Here is a 22,638-nt window from a genome sequence, read left to right as displayed (position 1 = left end):
TAAAATATAGAAATGGCTGCAAATCCTCACGTTTGAGAAGGTAAAACCATCGTTTGGCATTTCTGACGATCTACCAATCGCTTCAGCTCTCACAAATGCACACATTTTTAATTAGGATCCTTCATACTTAATCAAGGCGTTATGACAAACATAAAGAGGAAAGTTGTCTCTTTTTACAGTAACCAGTGTTCTATGTATATCCTCCACAGTTCTTTGTTTCGGATGAAGACCATGTGGCCAATGAGAGCCCGCCCTCGGCCCGTGAGCTCGACATCGTGCCACAGTCTGCGGTGGGAGCAGATACTGAAGAAGCAACTTCCACAGAGTGAGTAAAGTCTAGTTCTCGGACTGAAAAAAAGGGGCCTGAGACACTTTATAACCGTGCTTTACCTGCTGTGATGATCGCATGTTTTTGCCATGTTGCTGAAATGTTCTCACGGACGTTCTGATTGGGTGGAACGGCTCAGGCACATTTGTGATTGGTCGGTGAGGTACACACTGTACGTTACCACGTCTCAGGCATCCAGTGGGCCTGCTGGGCACGATCTGATGGACCAGAGTAATCCTCTCGTTGGAGACCCATATATCACCTGTCGCTATAGACGACACAACACACCTCGGCAGCCTGAGACTCCATCTATGACATTTACTGTTCCTCTTCATGAGCGTCTAATCTTGGCTGGGATGAAACTGCGTATATACACCTTTTGCTTGTTTTTAGTCCATTGGAGAGCAACTTAATAACAGCGGATTAGTTTTATTTAACATCCTGATAAACGGGGGAAATAATTGAGGAAAAAAGTTGCTTTTGAAATGCTGTGGGCAACTGGCGTTTAAAGGACGGTGAGTTCATTCTGTTTATTTCAAAAGTGCTTTGAAGGATTTGTAGTCGCCGAGCATTTTTTCTCGCCACATCAATTAACATTTTTAGCGTTTTGAGCTGAGAGTTGCAAGCCTGTTTTATAAAGAGCAGCATTAGTGGGATCTAATACATCAATCAGAAGACTAAAGTGTGGAGACGACCAAATCACCAAGTATTAGGAAGTTGTTGTTTTTTTTTCACTCGTTTCCGGCTTTACATGTAAAACCTTTCTTGCGGAAAATGTTTGATCAACTAAAGAAAATGACAATAAAACACCCGCTTGTCATTTTCTGAGCAACAACTTTGTGATGTTTTTCTGCTGTTATCTAGTAAGCTGGCCTCTTCCGACACTGCCAGCTCCTCTCCCCAGTCGGGGCCACCCGAACACGTGCCACTGGCCCGGGTGTCCTCCGTCAGCCGCGGCTACGACCTGCAGGATCGCAGACGCACAGGCAACATGACGGGTGCTGAGGAGGCCAAGTACCAACGCGTCCCCACTGACGAGAGCGAGGCTCAGACGCTGGCCTCCGCTGACCTGGACGGCATCAAGAGTGAGTACAGATGAATTCTCACTTGGCAGATTTTATGTTCTTAAAACTTGCTTGGAAGACTTTAGTTCAGCAGGTGGGTAATAAGGACACAAGTTGATTATTTTAATTCAGTAGAGTTTGTGCCTTTTTAAAATGCTTTAAAGTAAGTGCATTCCTTCACCCATTAGAAGGACTTTTGAAAGAATACAGAAGGTCACTTCCATATGAAAATAAACCCCTTGAGCTCTGTGCTCATTGTTGATAAAGGCTATTGGGTTGTAATCATTATTTTTATATTAACAATTGATCATAAGACTACTTGTACCTGTAAGGAGTATTAACACCCATCATAAATTCTGCAGTGAAATCAATTTAGATATATTGTGTCTTGGTTAAAAAATGCAAGGTTTAAACTTTCAAGATTATTATTTTTTGTCAATACCGACAAAATAAACGTCAACAAAGCTGTGGTCATGTCACAAACATTGGGTACAGTAGTAGTGTAGTTGATGGTGTTTTTGTGTATTTTGATGCTGTGTTTTTGGGTTGTTTGTTCTACAAATGTCTTGAAGGATAAAATGATGAAGTGTTGACATTTTGGACAGACATGGATGCAAACTGCATTTTCAACCTCTAATCACAACAACAAGAATTCAGACAGCCAGTCTTGGATTTGTTGACGCTCAGACTCCTCCAGTAACATTGGGCCGAGGGCGGGGCCACCTCCAGGGCCTTCTACATTGCGGTCTGCTCCCCGCTGCCCTGTGACGTTCCCGGGACCCGGCCCCAGCGTGGGGTTGTGTTCAGGGCCGGGGAGATTTACGTAAGGGAGCCGACCCCTGAGCAGAGAGCAGCGGTTTATCAGAGAGTGTGGCAGACAGGCCCACGTTATTAAATTAGCAGTTCCCGCTGTCAGCTGAGGCCCTTGGACTCGGGCCCAAGCCAACATGGTGGCTAATTGTGAAACCTGGATCTCGGTTAACAATCTTCATGCATTAGTGGAATGAGGATGGAGGTAGGGGCTTAATATTGTCTAGATATTTGGTCTTTTAAAGGGATTAGTGATACAGAGTCGAGCCTCCCAACAGGTTCATCACCACGTATTCTGTGTCTTCTTTTATCCGAATCCCGCCACCGTAAATCATCCTGGGAAAGTGTCTCTGTCTCTGGCTGCTGCTCAACAATAGGAATTATTAGATCACTGTCCTTCCCCTTTTGTCCGACCTGAGCAAATTAAAACCTCCGCTCACTGATGCAGTCTGATAGTTTGAGCGGGGGTCAGGCGCCGGTCAAAAAACAGCTTGCACGCTCCAGTTTGAGGGCGTCACGTAGTCGGACGGCAGTGCCAGCAGCCACCGTACGCCCACCACAAACCCTCCTCCTCCTTCAAGAGCCTCATGCCAGTCGGGCCTCATTTTACTCCAGGGTCTGCCCCCAAACCTCAGACTTCATGAAGCAACCTGACTAGAGACCCTTTCTGTAAAGTAAAGCTGAAAAGCTCATCGTTTTAGACAAAAAATAGTTTCTCTGAATTTCTAATGACTTGAAACATTGATGAAGACCCCTAACAGCATCACAGTTTGTTTCATAGGACGTACAAGCTCTGATAAAGGTAAGGAAATAGGTATTCTTATTACTGTGCCTATAAGGTTATGCTAAGATTATTATTATTATTTTTTTTTATATATATAATCTGTGGTTTTGGGAAGAGAAGTTCCGTTGCTCGTTGCCGTTTTTGCTTAACTTTCACAGTTTTTTTTTGGTTTTTTTTCTGAGTTTTTTTGATCTTCGTAACACCTGATGGGACAATTCCCACTGGCAGTGTTGTGTCTGTGCCATCCGGTGTCTCTCTCCACATCCTTTTCAGTGCCTGGTGTGATGCCAGCCTGAGTAACTCTACTCCCTGCTGAGGGACCACAGAGACAAAGGCAAAATGGCCTGGCCCGTTGTGACTTGGTGGGCTGAGATTTGAACTTGGGGTGTCAGGTCAACGTGTGCATGCTGAGGGCTGCAGGAGCACAAAATATGACTGACATTGTGCAGCCTATGTGCTGTGCAGGGATTTAATTTCCAGTTATATTATTTGGATGTCATGTTCATTGACTTGTTCGCTTTTGGTTAAAATGAGTGTGTGAGGGTGTCTGACGTTTAAAGTTGCTGCCCGTCCATCTTCTCCGTATTCTTCAACACATCTCACTCTTCTTCTCTTCCAGGTCATCGTTTTGAAGATGTTCCCGGCGTGCGCAGACACCTGGTCAGAAAGAGCACCAAGGGACAAGTGGTGCACACCGGCAAGGACCACAAAGAGTCGACCACTCGCAGCCGCAAGCAGGACCGAACCCCACATGAGGTGAGGCATGAAGCCCGACACACATCAACTAATAACCTGTCAAGTAAGATGATGTTTGTCCCGTTTTTTCAGGCTCATCAGTACCAACATTTATTTTGGCAAACGTGTACTTGTATTACTATAAGTTACTGGGGTATAATCTTTTAGTTTTGGTAACGTTTAAGACACAATCTGTCATCATAAGGTAAACGAGAGTCAACTCATCATCAGAACTAGGGCGACCGCTTATGATCATTTTCTTGCTCAATTAATCTGTTAACTATTATTGCAATTAATTGATTGCAATCAATCATTTGAATTACAAAATATCAGTAAATAGATAAATTAAATGCAAGTAACCGGTTTAAAAAATAATGAAGCGTTGATAAAAATCACACTATTTTTAGATATATTTTTTTTTAGTCCTTAGATGAATTATAAGGTTCATGCTCCTTTTCTGCAACAACCAACTATTTTCAGGATTTTAAGAAATCTGTGTTTGAAGAATAAAATATACGATAACTTGGGCTGTAAGTTATTGTCGTAAAATAACTTGTTTTGTTCAACAAACAGCCTCAACCCCAGAAATATGAAACAATATGAAACGGAATGGTTTGACGACTTAATTAGCTATTAATTAGCTAATTGTTTCGGTAACATTAAAACCCATTTAAAAAGATTTACATTATAATTGACTTGTAATGTGTAGACTAACTAAAGTATGGTAAATGCTATATTTGTTATATAAATAAGACATCGGTTATTTATTTGGTCTGAAAAATTACTGACTGAGCTTTTTAAATTCAGCTGCAAAACTTTTGGGGGAACAATTGTTTTTGGTGCTGTTTTAATATTTTTTTTTTAATCGATTTTGTGTTTTAAAATGTAGCCATAAATCGTAGCAAATCCTGGGAAATGTTTTCTCATCTTTCCCTCCCTCAAATTTTGCACTGTCCTCTCTCTTTTGTGGATGGGACAGGGAGGGAAGGAGACAATTAAAAATGAATGAATGAGATCTTTCCTTTCACACACGGAAAAGAAAAAGAGGGCAGAGAGAAGCTTTGGTAACCAGACACTGAGAACGCCTGAGAGAGAGAGAGAGCGAGCTATGTTTTATTAACACACACACACACACACACATATTCTCAAACACGGCTCTGAGCCTCCAGCAGCCAGTGTAAACAACAGGTCCGTGTCAGGTGTGTGTGTGATGAGGAAGAGTTACCTGTGAGCATGTGTGTAAAAGTGAGGGTCCCGCCCTTTTGTGCCGCTGTCCGTTGTATCAGTGTTTGAGTCCTCTCCTGCACCGTCTCGCTCCTCCAGTCAATACCGGTGGTTCTGTACCGCTCTGCCTCGCGTCTCGAAGGCGTATTGCTGGACAAGGACTACGTGATGGCTCGGTACCAGAAGGTGAGGCTGGGTCACCGGCCAGAGTCAGGTTTGATCCGTGTGAGCGTGATTTCACAGGCATGGCAGACGATGTGTTGTATTAAGGGAGAGTTTTCCGAGAGTTTTTTGGTCTTCATCTCACAGGGGATTGTGACTGACCAGCATGGTGATCACTTAATAACTCGTTAACAGATATTTAATGCTGGGAAAGCTGAAGATTATGGTCTCTCCTGTGACTATTAAGCTTTTATATCATTGGCTGTTTTTCCTGTGTTTTTATGCAACTTCTAAGTTGAACATCTAGTGTGATAACATGGACAAGATGTATCCTTTGTGTGTGTGGAGTGAATTTAAATAAATCACCTGGTGACCCGGTAAGCATGGAGTCTGTTTTCTGATGTTGTCGTGCAAAATGCTCCACTGAATCAACTGACTACATACAAAGTGCTTTGGCTGTTGAGTTGAATATTTGGCAGGTGCTGAATGTGCATGTGGTTTTGTGTGGACAGTGTGGATGTTCTCCGGCTCACCTGCACGTGTTCCTGTGTGATGTTGTCTCCAGGTGTTCGTGGAGCTGAATGAGCTGACTATGGACAAGAACCAGGAGATGCAGTGGAAGGAGACTGCTCGATGGATCAAGTTTGAGGAGGACGTTGAGGAGGAGACCGACCGCTGGGGGAAACCTCACGTGGCCTCGCTGTCTTTCCGCAGTTTGCTGGAGCTTCGGAAGACCATCTCGCACGGTAAGAAATGGAAGCAGAGTTCACTTTTTAAGCCTTAAAGTCAGCGGTGCCGTTCACAGACTGCTGAGCTCAGTATGTGTGTGTCTACAGGTGCAGTGCTGCTGGACCTGGACCAGAAGACCCTGCCGGGCATCGCCCACCAGGTGGTGGAACAGATGATCACATCTGACCAGATCAAAGCTGAGGACCGAGCCAACGTCCTGAGGGCCCTGCTGCTGAAACACAGGTGACGTGCAGCACCAGACTGCAACAAACACGCAGTCATTTCCTTTTAAGAGGATATTGAGTAACCGAGTGAGGGAGTTCAGCTTCACTGATAGATTTGTTTCTTTCTTACAAGAATCAGAAGTAAGTGTGAGGCAAAGTTTTACCACAATATTACCACTACATTGTTATTCGCTCTTTTAGTTTGGAAAGCAGTGTTTTGTGACATCAGTCGTTTGCTCGTTATAGGCTGGAAAGTTCCTGCTACTCGGTGGCTTCATGCTTTGTCACTACCTCTCTTCCTCCTGCTCACCCTCTCTCTCTTCCTCTCCCCGCCTCCCATAGTCACCCGAGCGATGAGAAGGAGCACAGTAGCCCTTTCCCCAGGAACATGTCCGCGGCCAGCCTGGGCAGCCTGATGACTCATCACCACAGTGCCAATCACACCCATCACCCTGAACCGTCGGTGACCGACCCGCTCATGGGAGGCGTCCACACCGCGGGGGACACAGAGACGCGCATCGACGTGGAGAAGAACGAGGCACAGGTAAGACTACTGCTGATTCTCAAAAAGTCCTGGTAACAAGTATCCGTTATCCTGATTGTGCTTCTTTCGATTTGCAGCAGAAGGAGACGATGTCTGTGTCCGGTATGCACCGGTCCAAATCCAAACATGAGCTGAAGCTGCTGGAGAAGATTCCTGAGAATGCTGAGGCCACTGTTGTCCTTGTGGGTGAGTCTTGAAAACCACACGCACTTAACTTAAAAATATCTTATCAATTAAAAATCACTTTTACTCTGTTTTTTGACTGTTACGTCCCGCCCATCTTCCAGGCAGCGTGGACTTCCTGGAGCAGACCACCATGGCGTTTGTGCGACTGCAGGAGGCCGTGGAGCTGGAGTCCGTCCTTGAGGTCCCCGTACCGGTCAGGTTTCTCTTCGTTCTGCTGGGACCCCCCACCACCAGCATAGACTATCACCAGATAGGACGCTCCATCTCCACACTCATGTCTGACAAGGTGAGCGAGCTGAAGACATTCAGGGATAGTTATTATTTATACTCAAAACCTAAATCGCATAAAATTCGAGGAACAAGGAAACGATGAAGCAATAATATTTTCTTTTCCCTCTAAATAATTATAATTTGAGTCAAGTTGCATCCGTTTTTGAATCTGAATTTCCATCCAGCAATTCCACGAGGCAGCTTACCTGGCAGACGACAGGCAGGACCTGCTGAACGCCATCAACAGCTTCCTGGACTGCAGCATCGTGCTGCCGCCTTCAGAGATGGGAGGCGACGAGCTGCTGCGCTCTGTCGCTCGCTTCCAGAGGGAGATGCTGCGCAAGAGGGAGGAGCAGGGGGTCAAACTGGCCAAGGAGCCTAAAAGCAAGGAAGAAAAAGGTGATAAATCACATCATTTGTGGCCGTGTCGAAGGAAATGTCAGCCGCTGTTCTATGACTTCCTGTTGTTGTAATTAACAACCGGCTATTTCCCGTCACACAGAGGCCCTCCTCACACCCTTGAAGAAGTCAGACGACCCTTTAGAGCGCACCAGACGCCCCTTTGGTGGGCTCGTACGAGACATGCGGCGCCGCTATCCAAAGTACCTCAGTGACTTCAAGGATGCCCTGAACAGTCAGTGCATGGCTGCCGTCATCTTCATCTACTTCGCTGCCCTCTCTCCAGCCATAACATTCGGAGGCCTACTGGGTGAGCAGGAGTCGAGTTACTGTTTTTGTCATGTTTTTGTCTTGATGGTTCTCTCCATGATCTATTAACGAACCATTAAACTTTGTTGGTGTTCATTACCGTGTTATTTGTCTGTTGCTAGGTGAGAAGACGGAGGGTCTGATTGGTGTTTCTGAGCTGATTGTGTCGACAGCAGTGCAGGGTGTGATCTTCTGCTTGCTCGGAGCGCAGCCGCTACTCATTGTGGGCTTCTCCGGACCCCTGCTGGTCTTTGAAGAAGCCTTCTACACTGTACGTTGATCAACAACAACAACAACTGACGATTCTGGACAATAACAACAGCCTACAATATAAAATCCAGTTTATCATTACTTTCAAGGTTAAAAAATAAGCGTATTCACATTCTTGGCGAGAGTATCGCTACAAAAACTGTAGTATAAATACGACAAGTTGTGGTTCTAGAGGATTTATGGGCCATTTCTTGACCAGAAGGAGTCACCTGAAGTCTTGTTGCCGTGGTGAGTTTGCTAGGTCACCAGTGGAGACTCCAGGAAGTGACCGAGGTCAGCCAAGAAATGGTCCATAATGTTTTTACTTGAAGGTGGATTTTTGTCACCTTTAGACAGAGCCAGGCTAATACGTTCCCTCTGTTTTCAGTCTTAATGCTAAGCTAACCAGCTATTCCATAATGTAGGACCCCATCACTCATAGTAAGAGGCTGTTTGAGGAAAAGGGTTTTCATGGCAGCTGTGAACTTGTTCCAGTTGATGAGTATCTTGGCTCTGTGTCCTCACAGTTCTGCAAAGCAAACGACATGGAGTACCTGACCGGCCGCGTGTGGATCGGGTTTTGGCTCATTGTCATCGTGATCGTCGTGGTGGCCTTCGAGGGAAGCTTCCTGGTCCGCTTCGTGTCCCGCTTCACCCAGGAGATCTTCTCCTTCCTCATCTCCCTCATCTTCATCTGCGAGACCTTCATCAAGCTGGCCAGGGTACAGCTGAGACTTGAAATAACAACTCCTGATTACAAAAAGTTTTTGTTGGCAGGCTTGAGTGTTCACGTCCCCGACACTAAACTGAACAGACTAATCTTTGGACAATATTCAAATCTCGGGGTCGAAATGAGCATGTTTTTCTAACGAGTGCATTTGAAATCTTTCGTGATTGATTGTCCTTGAAAGTTAAATGGATTAAAAGTTGAACTATTATCCAGGCTTATGATTTTGGAAGGTTTGCTATTTTTAGAGTTTCATGGCACAGACTTAAAAGGCGTTTGGCTTCGGGATAATCTCATTTTCCAGAAAGTGCGGTTGTGCTACCTAAAAGAGTGATGAATGATAATCCAGCTGGTGTACATGTGTGCGTACGTTGCATTAATTTGAACCTCCTGTGTTGTCTGGCAGATTTTCAAGGAGCACCCGCTGAAAAGTTGCTCCCTCAACAACGGCACAGAAGTGGACGCCTCGACAGCAAATATCACACTCGTGCTGAGCAACAGCACCCTGCCGGTGGCGGTCCTAAACCAGCCCAACACCGCGCTGCTCTCTCTGGTTCTCATGGCCGGAACCTTTTTCATCGCTTTCTACCTGCGCAAGTTCAAGAACAGTGCGTTCTTCCCTGGAAGGGTGAGGAGCTAAGTTGACTTTAAAAACACCAGTTCTCCCAACATCAACCCCTAAATATGTAACTCAAACTATCACATCTTATGTGTTAAGTTGCGCAGGATTATTGGAGATTTTGGCGTCCCGATTGCCATCCTCATCATGGTGCTGGTGGATTACAGTATAGATGACACTTTCACACAGGTAACACTCAAATACTACCACACTTATGTTTTATAGATGTTTGACTTTTGGCAGCTTAAGATTCGCAACAACGCAGACAGTCATCATCATCATCTTGTTCTTTTCTGTCGTCGTGTAGAAACTGAGCGTTCCTCGTGGTTTCTCTGTGACGACTCCTTCCAAGCGTGGCTGGATCATCAGTCCTCTGGGGACCAACGGAGAATTCCCCATCTGGATGATGTTTGCCTGCTGTCTGCCCGCTCTGCTGGTTTTCATCCTCATCTTCATGGAGACTCAGATCACCACGTGAGTTACAAGTCGCATTAAAAAGGATTATCATCAGAATTACTCGACGATGTGACATTTCAAGAGTCAGTTTGTTGTGATTGAGTTTGACTAATCTCTACGGTACAGCCTGAAACCGATATAACGGGATCTTAAAGTATTAACGTGCATTGCTCAGTCTGTTTACATCTGTTGTTGCTCCCCGACTCCCTGCAGCCTGATCGTGAGTAAGAAGGAGCGGATGCTGGTGAAGGGCTCTGGTTTCCATCTGGACTTGCTGCTGATCGTGGTGCTGGGCGGCTGCTCGGCTCTGTTCGGCCTGCCGTGGATGGCCGCCGCGACCGTTCGCTCGGTGACCCACGTCAACGCCCTCACTGTCATGAGCAAGGCCGTGGCCCCCGGAGACAAGCCCCGCATCCAGGAGGTGAAGGAGCAGAGGGTCACCGGGCTCCTGGTGGCCATCATGGTTGGTGAGTGTCGGACATTGAAATCTCATCACTGCTCTTTCTACTAGTTGAAGCCAGTATCTGTTGGAAAAAAAGGGACATTTAGCATTTAATTTCCCATTTCTTCCCCCCCAGGTATGTCCATTGTGATCGGTGATCTGCTGAGCCGGATCCCCCTGGCGGTGCTGTTTGGTATCTTCCTCTACATGGGTGTGATGTCCCTCAATGGTATCCAGCTAACAGAGCGGATGATGCTGCTGCTCATGCCACCAAAGTATCACCCTGACCACACCTACGTACGCAAGGTAAGAAGAGCGTGGGTGTTTGTAATGTAGGCTGAGCATGTTTTCACATAAAGCAATGGAAATAATAACTGAATCTAATTTAAAATCACACTAGTCATAGGAGAAGTTCTAAAATATAAAAAGGGTAGAGATGCTCTTCCAGCAACAACCAACAGTAATTAAGTTATTACTTTGAGGAATTACAATACCCAAAGGTATTCAAGTTACGATGATTAAAAAAAACAGTAAATTCTGTTGTGGTTGACATTTTTACTTCATAAGTAACTTAAACAATCAATCAACAAATCATTTCAGCTCTTATAAGCATCTGTTTTTTAACTGTTTGTATTGGGAACCACAAAAATCAATTGTTTCTCACAAAAAACGTCATTTTGATCCGGTCTCACACTGGTGCTGGAGAGTTTTTATGAACGGTCTCTGCTTCCTGCAGGTCCGCACGCTGCGCATGCATCTGTTCACCATCATCCAGGTGGTGTGTCTGGCGGCTCTGTGGGCCGTTATGTCCACTCAGGCCTCGCTGGCTTTCCCCTTCGTCCTCATCCTCACCATCCCTGTCAAGATGTTCCTGCTGCGCCGCATCTTCACCGCCAGAGAGATTTCATGTGTAAGTTGACCACAGGATGGCGCAATATGCTGCTTTATACCCCCGCACCACTGCCTTATTCACCAGCGGAGTTGAAGTTAAAACTCCTGATTGGCATTGACATTGCTAATAGTTTCAGAATCATATTCTATACTTCTTATGCTGAAACTTTGGAAAGATTTAGTGGAATATTTGTGATTGTAGAATATAGCATGAAGCTAAGGAATAAAACCCTCCCTCCCCAAAAGATATGAGATTATATAGTTTGGTTGTATTTATGTTTTTTTAGGTTATCTTTATATGTAATTCCCCCTTTTCCTCTGTTGAAGATGTGAATAAAGATACAAAACATTTCCACTGACTTAGAAAATGACACGGATGACAAAGAAAACGAGCTTACTTCTAAGGCATTCTGGGAAATGTAGGATATCTCTTTAGTAGCAAAGATGCAGAAATGTTGCTTTGATGAGTAACTACACAGATTACATCAAGGAACAAAATATATTCATGATGCCTCATACAGAGTGTAACCTTTTAAGAAAATGTTTCATATAAAATGTGAAATTTGCCGAAGCTTAATGCTCCAAAATACTGAATCCTGATGCGTCTTCTCCCTCCTCCAGCTGGATGCAGACGACGCAGAGCCCAAGTTTGACGAGCGCGAGTGTCACGATGAGTACTCTGAGATGCACATGCCTGTGTAACCCGCAACGACCCCTCACGTCACCACCCAACTCCTCTACGTGAACACCAAAACATCTTCTGACTTGCTCTACCAACCAATGACATCCTTCAAACTTGAAACATTCACAATTTGATGCCACGTCACTGTGCACCCTCTTCATCATCACCGAGACATGAACGTACAATATGACGGCGGTCTGGTTGGTTGTTGCTTCGGTCCAACTGTTTAAGTAGCTTTTTATCAGACCTGTTGGGGGATTTTCTGCTGGTTAACAGCATCCGACCGGGCAGATTAAAAACCGCTCGACAGCGTGTGTTCGCACATAATATGCTTTTTAAAAATATATATTTCAGGGGACGAGAGATTCCAAATCAAATGATCTCAAGCTCGAAATTAAATGTGATTACAGTAGATAGATTTGCAACACTGATGAATTTTTAGCCCTGAAAGGTTGCTCTGATTCACATTGAATATGTGGAGGGAAGTATGGGAGATAGTCTTTCATATTAACACTTTATCTATTCAAGTTTGTTGCTTTTGTTAATGTTTTAAACTCACAAAGCGCCTTATGAAGGAACGACAAAAAGGTAAACTGAGGTGTTATTTCCCCTCATTCTCTTATTTTAGACGGCTGATCACTTTATCCGCCTCCCTATGCTCGTGGCACTTTTTTTAAGACACCAAATCTGAACAATGACTGTATTTTATGTAATAATTGTATCTTCTTCGCATCCTCTTTCATCCCTTAAATATCAATGTTGCTTTAGTTTGTTTCTTATACAACTATCTGATTGATTTTTAGCTTGTCCTTGATTTGTTTTTTTTGACTCGACCGTTGCAGTTTAGGTGACAGTTGGGATTTCTTGGGAGATCTAATGACATGAAAACATATTTCTGATCCGAACAGAAGATTAACACAGTAGCATAATATATATATATCCTCTAAATGTCTCCACGCACATGTTTAGGGCACTAATGTATCAATGTAGAGTTTGTTTCACTTGCTGTGTTTATGGGAAACGCTGTAATTTATTGGTTTCTTTGTCCAAGTGCCAAATGTCTCGTGTAAATAGTTTTGTGATCAGAACAATAAGCTGCAGTTCAGCCATCTCACATCTCCTCCTGTAACGATGTTTCTTGAAGGAGCCTAAATTAACACTTCTAAGTACAACATTCCTTTTTTTTTTTTTTATCATAACGTTGCTCTATATATATATATATATATATATATATATGTATATATATATTATTATTATTATTTTGGCATCAACTAATTCAAACATTTCATTCGCACTCGTAAACTTGGTCGACCAAATTTACACACAAGCTGTGTGGACAATCTCAATATTCATGCATTGATGCATACTGAGACCGAAGGCTTTTTAAAATATATATGTGTATTTTTGTTTTGTTTTATGTCATGTTGTATCAGTGTGACATGGATTGGTTAAAGCTTTGACTGTGTCAAATAACTGAAATGTTCAGTCCTCGGTTACTCTCAAGTGTGTATTCCACTACTCTGCCCTCTCAGCTGCCGGTGTGATCTTGTGCCTGTTTGGTGTCAGAAAGGCGCACAAAATCTCAAGTGCCTCCGGGACCACGAAGTGATCAGCTACAAGTGTTCGTCGTGTTTGTCAGGACGACGCACGTTACGATAGTTTGCACTTTCGAAGATGCTCAAAAATCAAACATCTCTCCATTATTTATCTGTTGCAATATGAGGCATTATTGCTGCTTTTGTCGCTTTGTTTTTAATGTACACAGACACATTTGGCTGCATCGTGTCCGTGAATAATGAAGAGGACGTTGATGAGAAGTTGGCGGTGTCTGTTTTATGTTCGCTTCATGTGCCTGTGGATGGAGTGAAGTTGGTCTGTGGATGCCAAAGTATCTGTCAAAGTTGCGAAATGCCGATACGATATTTTGTCCCATTTCAAGAAGCAATAGACGGTCTGAGAGGCTATTGCTGATGTTCGCTTGTACATTAAAGGTTGAAATATTGATGACGCATAAAAGTTATTTTCTATTTATCCTGGCTGTTTTGTCATGTTTTTTTTTGTGTATCGAAGCGCTGCAAAGTTAGAAAATGCAACACAATACAGAGACATGATGCAAAAAACAACCAAGACACATGATGCAATACAAGAAACACTATGTAAATACAAAGAACAACGAGCTCTCAGGGCTCCTACTTTAAAATACTCAACAGATTAACCAACAGCTCCCCTCTGGTTTTTAATAATTATTATTTTTATTTAATAATAAAAAAATAATCTAGGTTCATCGTGTTTTAGCCCCGGAGCCTCCTAACGGGTTGACCCAGCCACGCAGGAACTTTTGAAACCTTTTCTGCTTTATGAGAAAAGCAATAAAAGCTTGTCACACAAACTTTGACATTACTTGGATAAGTGGTTCCCTACCTGGGGGTCCCCAGATGAAACAACTCGGTCACATTGACATTTCAGACTTTTCTATATTTGTTTGTGTGAAATACTGGATTATTTGACCTCTTCTGGCATTTAATAATCCTTCAAATGATAAGGTACGAGAAAAGAAGGGTCTCTCCTGTCACATTTTGGATATCTACTGTATGTTGTTGGCAGATTTCCTATAAAAATTTCTCAAATGGTTTCATTTTTACATCCCCAAAAAGGTGGATTTATCCAATAAATCCCCAAAACAAAAGTCTTTAGTTCCATCTGTCTGCATGAGTTTTCTAAATTGCAGTGCATTGAGCCCTCGGGGCCACCATACTAAAATTATGTTGAAATCTGCTGTAAATAAACATCAAATACAGTCAAGTAGAAAGAAGTAATGTTCTGTGTTTCCAGACTGTTCTGTCCCCGGGGAAAGGAGGGCTGGATGTTCAGAAAAACAAGGAGTGGAGGGAGGGGGCAGTTGCACAATCCTCTCGCTCCCATTGTTGCAGAGACACGGGAGAAAGATGGCTGCGTTGTTGCTGCTGCTCTTCAGCGTCGGAGTCTTGTTCCTGTCCTCTAATGCACAGGAGGCTTACGATAACCTCCCTGAAACCTACAGGAAAGGAGTGGATCTGGCTCTGGAGAAGCTCAAGGCTCACCCTGGGATCCATCACCATTTTCTCTTCCTCAGAAGTATCACGAAGTCGAACATTGAGGTACATGTGTTTTTCATTGTCAGAATGTATCTTTTGCTGTGCTGTGGCTCATTAGCGAGTGGCTTCCTGTGATTGATTTATTGTGAGTAAAATCCTCCAGAGAAGCCCTAGTCATCAAAGAATGTGAGGATTGTTTCAAAGAAAACCCCTCGAGGCTGGTTGAGAATTGCTCAAATCTTATCCTCTTCCTCTTCTTCCTCTCCAGCCTGGTTTCGATGTGACCTACATCTACCACAACTTCTACCTCAAGGCCACAAAGTGTCAAAAAGGAACAGTCGACGCCACATCGTGTCAGTTCAGAAACGACAGAGTAAGTTTTATCGGATTCAACCGAACTCAGAAGATTTCGGAACTTGAATGTGAATACCTGCTCTGACTCGTCTGTGCTGTTTTGTGCGTGTGCGTTCATGCAGCCGCTGATAGACTGTGCTGTCTGTTACAAAACGTTTGGAGGGGAAATTGAACAGGAGCCCATACCGTATGTTCACTGTGTCCACAAACCAGCTCTTACAGAGGTTAGTCTGTCTTTCTTTATGACAAAACCACACTGCAAAAACTGAATATAAAGTCATGATTGTTCCTGACATTTTTTCCACCTTTTGTTGTGAATGGCAGGACATGAAGACGGTCAGAGTGGATCACTGCAACGCAATGGGTTACAGCAGTGGAGCCCCAACTCTTCTGTCATCAACGGGAACAAAGTTAATACTTGAATGACTCGATTGCATTACATTACAGTCATTTAGCAGACGCTTTTATCCACAGCGACTTGCAATAAGTGTATTCAACATCGGTTTTCAAGAGAACTAGTAGTTACCAGAAGTCATAAGTGCATCTCCTTTTTTCAAACAAGCATCTATTGGGACACTTTCAGGGTTTCTTTGTGCTTTTTTTAATGTGCTCACCACCTCATAAGTATTCTTCTTGTAGTTTTTTTGACGTTTGAGTGACATTTTTATGTCAGCAATTTATTGTTTACTTCTATGCAAATATGTTAGAATTTAGTTTCACTTTGTGTAACAAATTTGTCAATAAAGTTTTTTTAAACGTCTTTTTTTAAATGCGTACACTTGGTATGAATGAGCGTTCTTGACCTAATTTGACTAAGGTCAGTATTTCAAAGGAGAAGGCTGGTGATTTTCTATATTTTTATTTTTGTTAAAAAAATCCCGTAAAAAGGCCCAAAACAAAAAGAAATATGCAACTAGAATGATACAAAGAATGATACAGGTGCAACAAAACTAATACCTACGATAAATGAGTAGTTCACCCACAATGTTGGTTGTAACATCGTGATGGAATTTGTTTTTGTTTTTGTTTTGCTTTTAATTGAACAGAATTCATCTTAAATAGTGTCCGGTACACTCAGCAGAAAGCACAAGTTCAAGTCAAAAGAATCCTTACAGATTTGTTTACCATTAATCGTCTCACACCTCCTCACGTTTATACTGTGACCCTGTGGAGGGGCCCGACCCCTAGCTTGGGAACCTCTAGTAAACTTACAAAAAAGTTCAAACTAGCTCCACCTCGACAGGCTACAACAGTTATAAACAAAAAAGCATCGTATGATGACCGTGTGTGTGTGACGCAAGAATGGTGAAGAGTACTCACTGCTTAGTCAATTTCATTAACGACCCCGTCAAGTGAATTCAAAGTTCAAACCTCACATTTCTTAGAAGTGACCTACTTCCCTCTTAATTCAACAACAATGGAGCCGATGAAGCAGAACCGAAAGAGTTAATTCCCCCACTGACCACTGCATATTGGTCTTGGGGCCAAATGCGTTTCATGACATGCTGGGCTTGTTTCCAGGATTGAGGATTATGTAAGTCTCTATTATAAAAAAAACACTGAAGGATATGAGTGTAATTTCACTTCTGCCAAGCAGCTTCTTCTGTGGAAACTCTCCACAGAGGATGTGTTGAGTTAACTCCAGATTTTCAGCAGACGTGTTACGGGAAGTTGTAAGTAAGCAGTCTGTGCGGCCTGTTGATGGTCAGCGTTTTTGGTTCCGCAGCCATAATAGGACTTGTTTTTGCATGTTAGTATTGATCCCACAGAGAGATAGAGGAGGAGTTCACCCACGCTCTGCTCACACACTCGAGGATGAAGATGGCTGCTGGGTTGCTGCTGCTGGTTTGTGCCGGAGCTGTTCTGTACTCTGCCCAGGCCCAGGACTCTTATGATGGGCTGCCTGATGATTACAAGAAGGGAGTGGATCTGGCGTTGGAGGAACTCAAGTTGCACCCCGGGGTGCACCACCATTTTCGCTTCTTGAGAACACTGGACAAGTCAGATATCGAGGTAGACCTGGAGTTTAACATTTCAGGTTTTTTGTCAATTATTGGCCTAAAAATGTTAAGATGGGTACCTCTGTTTGTTGAACTGTCTCTGTTCGAACATTTACAGACATGACATGCTGATTTTTAACAAATGTTCTCATGAAAGTCGTTAGGAGAGAATGAAAACACCTCACTTTGCTTTACTTCTTCAATCTGCTTTTCAGAGTTTTTGCCACTCCCACTCTTCCCTCAGGCAATTCTGGTTCACACTCGTTTTCATATCTGCTTTACTGGAGATATTCAAATTCCAACATGTTTTCAGAATGTTTGCCGAAAGATAAGGCGTGTCTTTGCTGTCGTGTTAGACACGGTGTACAGATTAATGGTAACGATACACACATCCCCGCCGTCCATCAACCTCGTACTCTGATATCTATCCGTGTGAATGGCAGAGTTTATGGTTCTTTTTGAATTGTTTCAGGGAAAAGTCCCATTATTTAGATTGCTACAAATCAGCAATCATTTTTTAACTTATCAGGTCCCAGAAGATTATATAACCACTCAAGAGAAGTATGAGCTGATATCCACAGCAGAAACTCGCTCTCTAGATTTGAAACCAGGCATCATGACTTTTGCGGGTCTATGATATGTTTGCTTCAGTGTGCAGAAGGCTTTCCGACCTTTTATTAATCGTTGAATAACTTTTCTAATTCAAAATAAAATAAGATAAACAAGCAAATAATATAAGAGTACGTTAAGATATGTCTGTATTAAAGTGTCTAAGTGTCACCTGACTTTTTGAGACTGTCAGTCGTTGACCCAACACGACAAATGTTTACTTTCAAGTGACAAAGTCCTCGAGTGTTCGAGTAGTTAAAACAGGAGCAAAGCAGGACTTTACTTTGCTTTTTCAATGACATTTGCCCAACAAACAAATTCACAAGACTGAGGTTTAATTTTGATGTAACTTATACATAAATGATACTTTAAGACTAAACCCAATTAGAACCATTGGAAGAATGAGTTAAAGCTCATAAGTAAGTCACTGAAACATGTTAAAGACAAGAACGCTGTCAAATTGTTTTCTTTACTTGAAAGCTTTAAGTTAATTTGAGATAACTCTGCTGTTATTCTGGTGTTTTTGTAATTTTAATGTTATTCCTGTTTTTATATCTAACATTTCTTTATTTGATATATTTTCTGTCGAAGCATTCCTGTAAAGAGGCCTTGATTGTTTGAACTTGTTGTTTCTCAATAAAAAAATAAAATGACCTTCTGCTCTTTTCCAGTCTGGATTCGGTGTGAAATACCTCTACCACCACTTTTACGTGAAACCCACCAGGTGTGCCAAAGGATCGATTGTGTCGAACGCTCAGACATGCCCCTTCAGGAATGACAGAGTGAGTGCATTTCACAAAGGGAAGGATTCATTTCAAATCAATGTACAACATCTTGATGCTTTGTTTTTGAATGACTCCACAGCCGCTGATTAACTGCGCAGTTTGCTATAAAACAGCAGCAGACCAGATTGAGTCGTTCCCCAAGCCGTACGTTCACTGCATCCAGAAACCGAGACTCACAGAGGTATTGTTCCTGTTTTTATCTCCTCTCTGAAAGATTCTGTGCAAAACGCTGAAGCTGTTTTAGCTTTTAGCTTTTTATTACACCTTTAAGCCCCTATGAGTAGTTTTTATGTGATTATGAAATACTTCAATTCATTCCCATCACTTGCAGCTGTTTTTTGTTTGTTAAAAAAATAAATTAAAACACACTTTTCAACTCTTCTTCATGCTTTATTCTCTCATCATATGTTTTGGCCATCTTGCCTTCATCAGGGTGGTGCCTGGGGTTGTTTTATATATTTTATAGTTCATTTTCAACTTCTCTTGATGTATTTCCATCAAGAGACTGTGTACTTGAAATGAATGCAGTCTATGTGTCGCTTCCTCACATACAAACGATGGCTGAACAGACATCTGAATGTGTTTACTCTCTTGTTTCAGGACATGAGGAGAACCAGGACGGAGCACTGCAAAAAAATGAATTACAACAGTGGAGCTCCTACGCTGCTGGCTGTGTCTATGCCCAAAAATTAAAATGTAACACGAAATATGATATTGCATAACAAAGTAGCCAAATAATCTGCACCTCACGTGTTGCATGCTTATTTCACTATAGTGAGGTGAAGTTGAAATGCAGGCGTATAATATGAAAATACAAAAGCAGCAAATCTCCACATGCTAAATGTTTATGTAACTCTCACTTTAAGCTCCTCTCTGCTGTGACACATTAGTTACATTTTGCCCGTAAAGTCAATGTATCACAGTTATAACATTCTGTAATAAAAAAAAGATGAAGAAAAAGGTTTCATTAATGTTTTGTGTAGACTTGTGAGAGATTCAGATTCTTTATACCCTGAATTCCTCCTCATAGATATCCGCCCAACTGGAGTCACGCTCACTCTCACTCAGTACTCGAGGGCATGAGACCGTCCAACGATTGTTCATGACTTAAATGTTGCAGCTTGTAAATTTGGCGCTAATGTAATAACACATCATCATTTATGAACACAGCAACTGAACTGAGATGGCAGGACTGTTGTGTTGGATTGCATGCAGGTCAATTTAGCTCCACCTCAACCAGCTGCAACAATATTATGTTGGCAAGTGGAGAGCGACAGAGAGCCTTGTTCGCAATTACAAAAAAAACAATATAAATCAATCTTAACACACCTCTCACTCGAGGGCTGTTTACTGATTGAATATCGTTGTTAAACTGTGTGCAAGTCTCGTACCTGGCAGCATACTTCCTAACGTAGCTTGTAATTATGAAAAGCGAAATGTCAAGCATGTGCAAGCTTGACATTTCTCTTCAAAAGTGACTGTCCTGTGTGTGTGTTTTGTATTTTAGTTAAAGTGTCAATCACTGATAATTGTCCAAAGACATTTGTCTCTCTTTCACCTCTATCAGTCCTTTTGTCAAATGTGCACGCAGGCTGACTGCAGCCTGGTCATGTACAACCAGAGTGAGGAAGCCAGGTGGCACACAACCTCCTCCAGACACGAATGTAACATGTGCCGCCTTCACCTGACCAATGAAGGAAAACCGGTGGTGAGCAGGCCATAATGTAAAAATACTCTATTAAGAGTAAACGTCCTGCATTCAAAATCGCATCATCATCAGCATGTTTTAATTTGCCTTCATGTGTTTTCTGACTAAGTTTGCAACGTTGTCGGACCCTGCAGTTTGAAACAAGATAGAAAACAGCCCCCAGACATCACATCAGACGATCCTCTCTCCTGTCTTGTCTTGTTATCTTTTATCACGAGAAAAGCAAATATCAGGGGTGCAGTCTGTGGAATTTACTGCCAAAAGGGGAACCAAGTAAATCAAATGTGTTGTGTGTGGACTTGTTCGAGACCAAAGCTCTCCATACACTATATTTTACATCATACTTTCCACACTGTATTCTGCTTGTGAGGGGAGTGTCGCTTTGTACTCAGATGGGAGGAAGATGAGTGTTTTTACTCCCCTCTCTGTCCTCTGTCTCTCTCCTCCTCCAGCTCAGATGTATATAAATGGAGTGAATTTCTCTTCTTGCACTTCACTCATTTTGCTCTGCTTGCAGTCTGACTGGACCTTCAACCCTGTAAGTGTTCTTTACTTTTACTCTGATGGATAGATTAATACATGTCTGTGTTTGATGCATGAAGGAGTCATTAAATGACTGTTGAATCTGTGCTGTTGCAATTCATTTTATAATTGGTGCATAATACTTGTAAAAATGTATGTAAAAATGTGAAAATAACTACTATTCAGTCAAAAAAAAAAATACCACTAGTGTTGCACAAATGAAATGGCAAACCAACCAACAGAACAAATGTTAACAATGTATCTTCAGTGTTTTACATGGAAACAACAGACTTTCTTTTTGTTGCAGAATCATGAGTAAGAACTACTTGTCCAAAAATGATGAACTCCGCAAGGGAGACACTCTGATGTCCAACAACGGGCAGTGGAAGGCTGTCTTCCAGGTGAGTAACTCTGAATATTTGTGCGCTCCAGACACTTATCATGGTGCGTGATGCATGAGCTCTGGTCTGTGTAAAAGTACATGATTCTGATAACAGTCAAATGTCTCTTTTTCCCTCCTGCAGGATGATGGTAACTTTGTCATCTATGGCTGGAAGCCTGAGTGGGCTTCAGACACTAACGGATCAGACGCTATCCGCCTGTGCATGCAGGCTGACTGCAACCTGGTCATGTACAACAAGAGTGCGCAACCCAAGTGGCAAACAAACACCTCCAAACCCGAACCTAACATGTGCCGCCTTCACCTGACCAATGAAGGAAAACTGACGTTGAACAGAGAAAGTGACGAGATTTGGACCTCTGATCAAAACAGAGGCAAGAAGTGATTCATTGTATGTGAACGTCATGTTCTACAGTCAGAGTGAGTTACCAGTAAACCTTCCTTCTGTGTAATCTGGAATCAAATAAAAGACGTTTTTCACAATCCATCAATGAGTTTCTTGCTTCTCTTTGTAGAGAGCGATGATCAGGGTAAAGTGTGTCTCTGCATCTCAGCTTAATCTCAGAACAAACAACTCTTTGACTTAAAACAGAGTGAAAGTTTAACATAATGAATCGATACACTGTGTGATTTTAGCCACATTTGTGATGAACTCAAAACAACTAAAACATGGAAAGTGAGTTGAAATAAGAGTTGTGTTAAAGTCAGAAATTATTAGTAAAACACAGAGTGATTACAACATGACAGCATGAAGATAAACTAAATGTTTTATCTAATGGTGGCTCCCTTTATCATTCAGTGGAGCAGACTGGTACTGGGTCTCAGTGGTGGAATAATTATCCAGGTCTTCTAATTAGTAAGTAAAAGTATCAATAGTGTAAAACATATGAAAATATAAAAGTATAATCAGCAATATGTTCTCATTAATCAGCACAATGGTCTCTCTCAGAGTTATATATAAAAACCTTTTTGATAGTTGGAGATCATTTCACCAGCTTTATATACTGTTGGGTAGTTTAATCTGTGACATTCTTTTGTATTTGATGCAGCAGCAGCACCCTCTGACAGGTGTTTTAGTGAGACAGGTCATATACTGAGGGAGGTTTGTTGAAGTCAAAGGTTGAGGTTTTTCCTGTCAGAGCTTAGAGTCAAGCATGTCTTTATTCCATTATGCTAAAAGAATGATGAAAATAGGATCAAATTAACTTTATTGTCCAGCGGGGGAAATGTGTCTTGGGCTCCAAGCTGCTGCATCACACAACAAACTTGCCAACGACGTCACATGTCCACATAGAACATAGATCATACACACATACACTCATGCAAACACTTCCTTAAATGTACATGTTGAG

At 42.4% G+C, this 22,638-nt stretch overlaps 2 protein-coding genes across 4 annotated transcripts in view; both read left to right on the top strand.

Annotated features, from left to right (window-relative positions):
• slc4a2b (solute carrier family 4 member 2b) overlaps positions 1-13,870 on the top strand; it is a 35,458-nt gene extending 21,588 nt beyond the window's left edge. Inside the window, exons 7-26 of one of the 3 annotated variants that reach the window (XM_076080944.1) lie at positions 210-325; positions 1,193-1,413; positions 3,606-3,742; positions 5,045-5,131; positions 5,673-5,853; positions 5,944-6,079; positions 6,403-6,604; positions 6,682-6,790; positions 6,892-7,076; positions 7,246-7,459; positions 7,563-7,769; positions 7,891-8,039; positions 8,545-8,739; positions 9,151-9,372; positions 9,463-9,552; positions 9,671-9,837; positions 10,033-10,286; positions 10,398-10,567; positions 10,998-11,171; positions 11,774-13,870. In XM_076080944.1, the coding sequence (XP_075937059.1) occupies positions 210-325; positions 1,193-1,413; positions 3,606-3,742; positions 5,045-5,131; positions 5,673-5,853; positions 5,944-6,079; positions 6,403-6,604; positions 6,682-6,790; positions 6,892-7,076; positions 7,246-7,459; positions 7,563-7,769; positions 7,891-8,039; positions 8,545-8,739; positions 9,151-9,372; positions 9,463-9,552; positions 9,671-9,837; positions 10,033-10,286; positions 10,398-10,567; positions 10,998-11,171; positions 11,774-11,854 (3,297 nt within the window). In that variant the 3' untranslated portion in view covers positions 11,855-13,870. The remainder of the gene's footprint in view (positions 1-209; positions 326-1,192; positions 1,414-3,605; positions 3,743-5,044; positions 5,132-5,672; positions 5,854-5,943; positions 6,080-6,402; positions 6,605-6,681; positions 6,791-6,891; positions 7,077-7,245; positions 7,460-7,562; positions 7,770-7,890; positions 8,040-8,544; positions 8,740-9,150; positions 9,373-9,462; positions 9,553-9,670; positions 9,838-10,032; positions 10,287-10,397; positions 10,568-10,997; positions 11,172-11,773) is intronic. The other 2 variants (XM_076080943.1, XM_076080942.1) reach the window with 2 other exon arrangements.
• A 7,293-nt stretch (positions 13,871-21,163) lies between these two features.
• LOC142937833 (B-type lectin plumieribetin-like) lies at positions 21,164-21,773 on the top strand. Its single transcript, XM_076080947.1, has 2 exons — positions 21,164-21,287; positions 21,411-21,773. Exons 1-2 carry the CDS (start codon positions 21,198-21,200, stop codon positions 21,669-21,671), a joined length of 351 nt encoding a protein of 116 aa, XP_075937062.1. The 5' UTR covers positions 21,164-21,197; the 3' UTR covers positions 21,672-21,773.
• Positions 21,774-22,638: the final 865 nt, after the last annotated feature.

The sequence above is a fragment of the Anarhichas minor genome, unplaced genomic scaffold (genome assembly GCF_050575085.1).
Source record: "Anarhichas minor isolate MPS153535 unplaced genomic scaffold, ASM5057508v1 ptg000074l, whole genome shotgun sequence".
NCBI lineage: Eukaryota > Metazoa > Chordata > Actinopteri > Perciformes > Anarhichadidae > Anarhichas > Anarhichas minor.
Note: the sequence above shows the minus strand (reverse complement) of the source record. Positions and strands in the feature narration are given on the sequence as shown.

Excerpts from the sequence above, each read along its gene's own strand:
- LOC142937833 (XM_076080947.1), top strand. The coding sequence starts at position 21,198 with ATGAGTAAGAACTACTTGTCCAAAAATGATGAACTCCGCAAGGGAGAC. Across the intron at positions 21,288-21,410 it reads AGTGGAAGGCTGTCTTCCAG|GATGATGGTAACTTTGTCAT; the intron begins GTGAGTAACTCT and ends TCCCTCCTGCAG.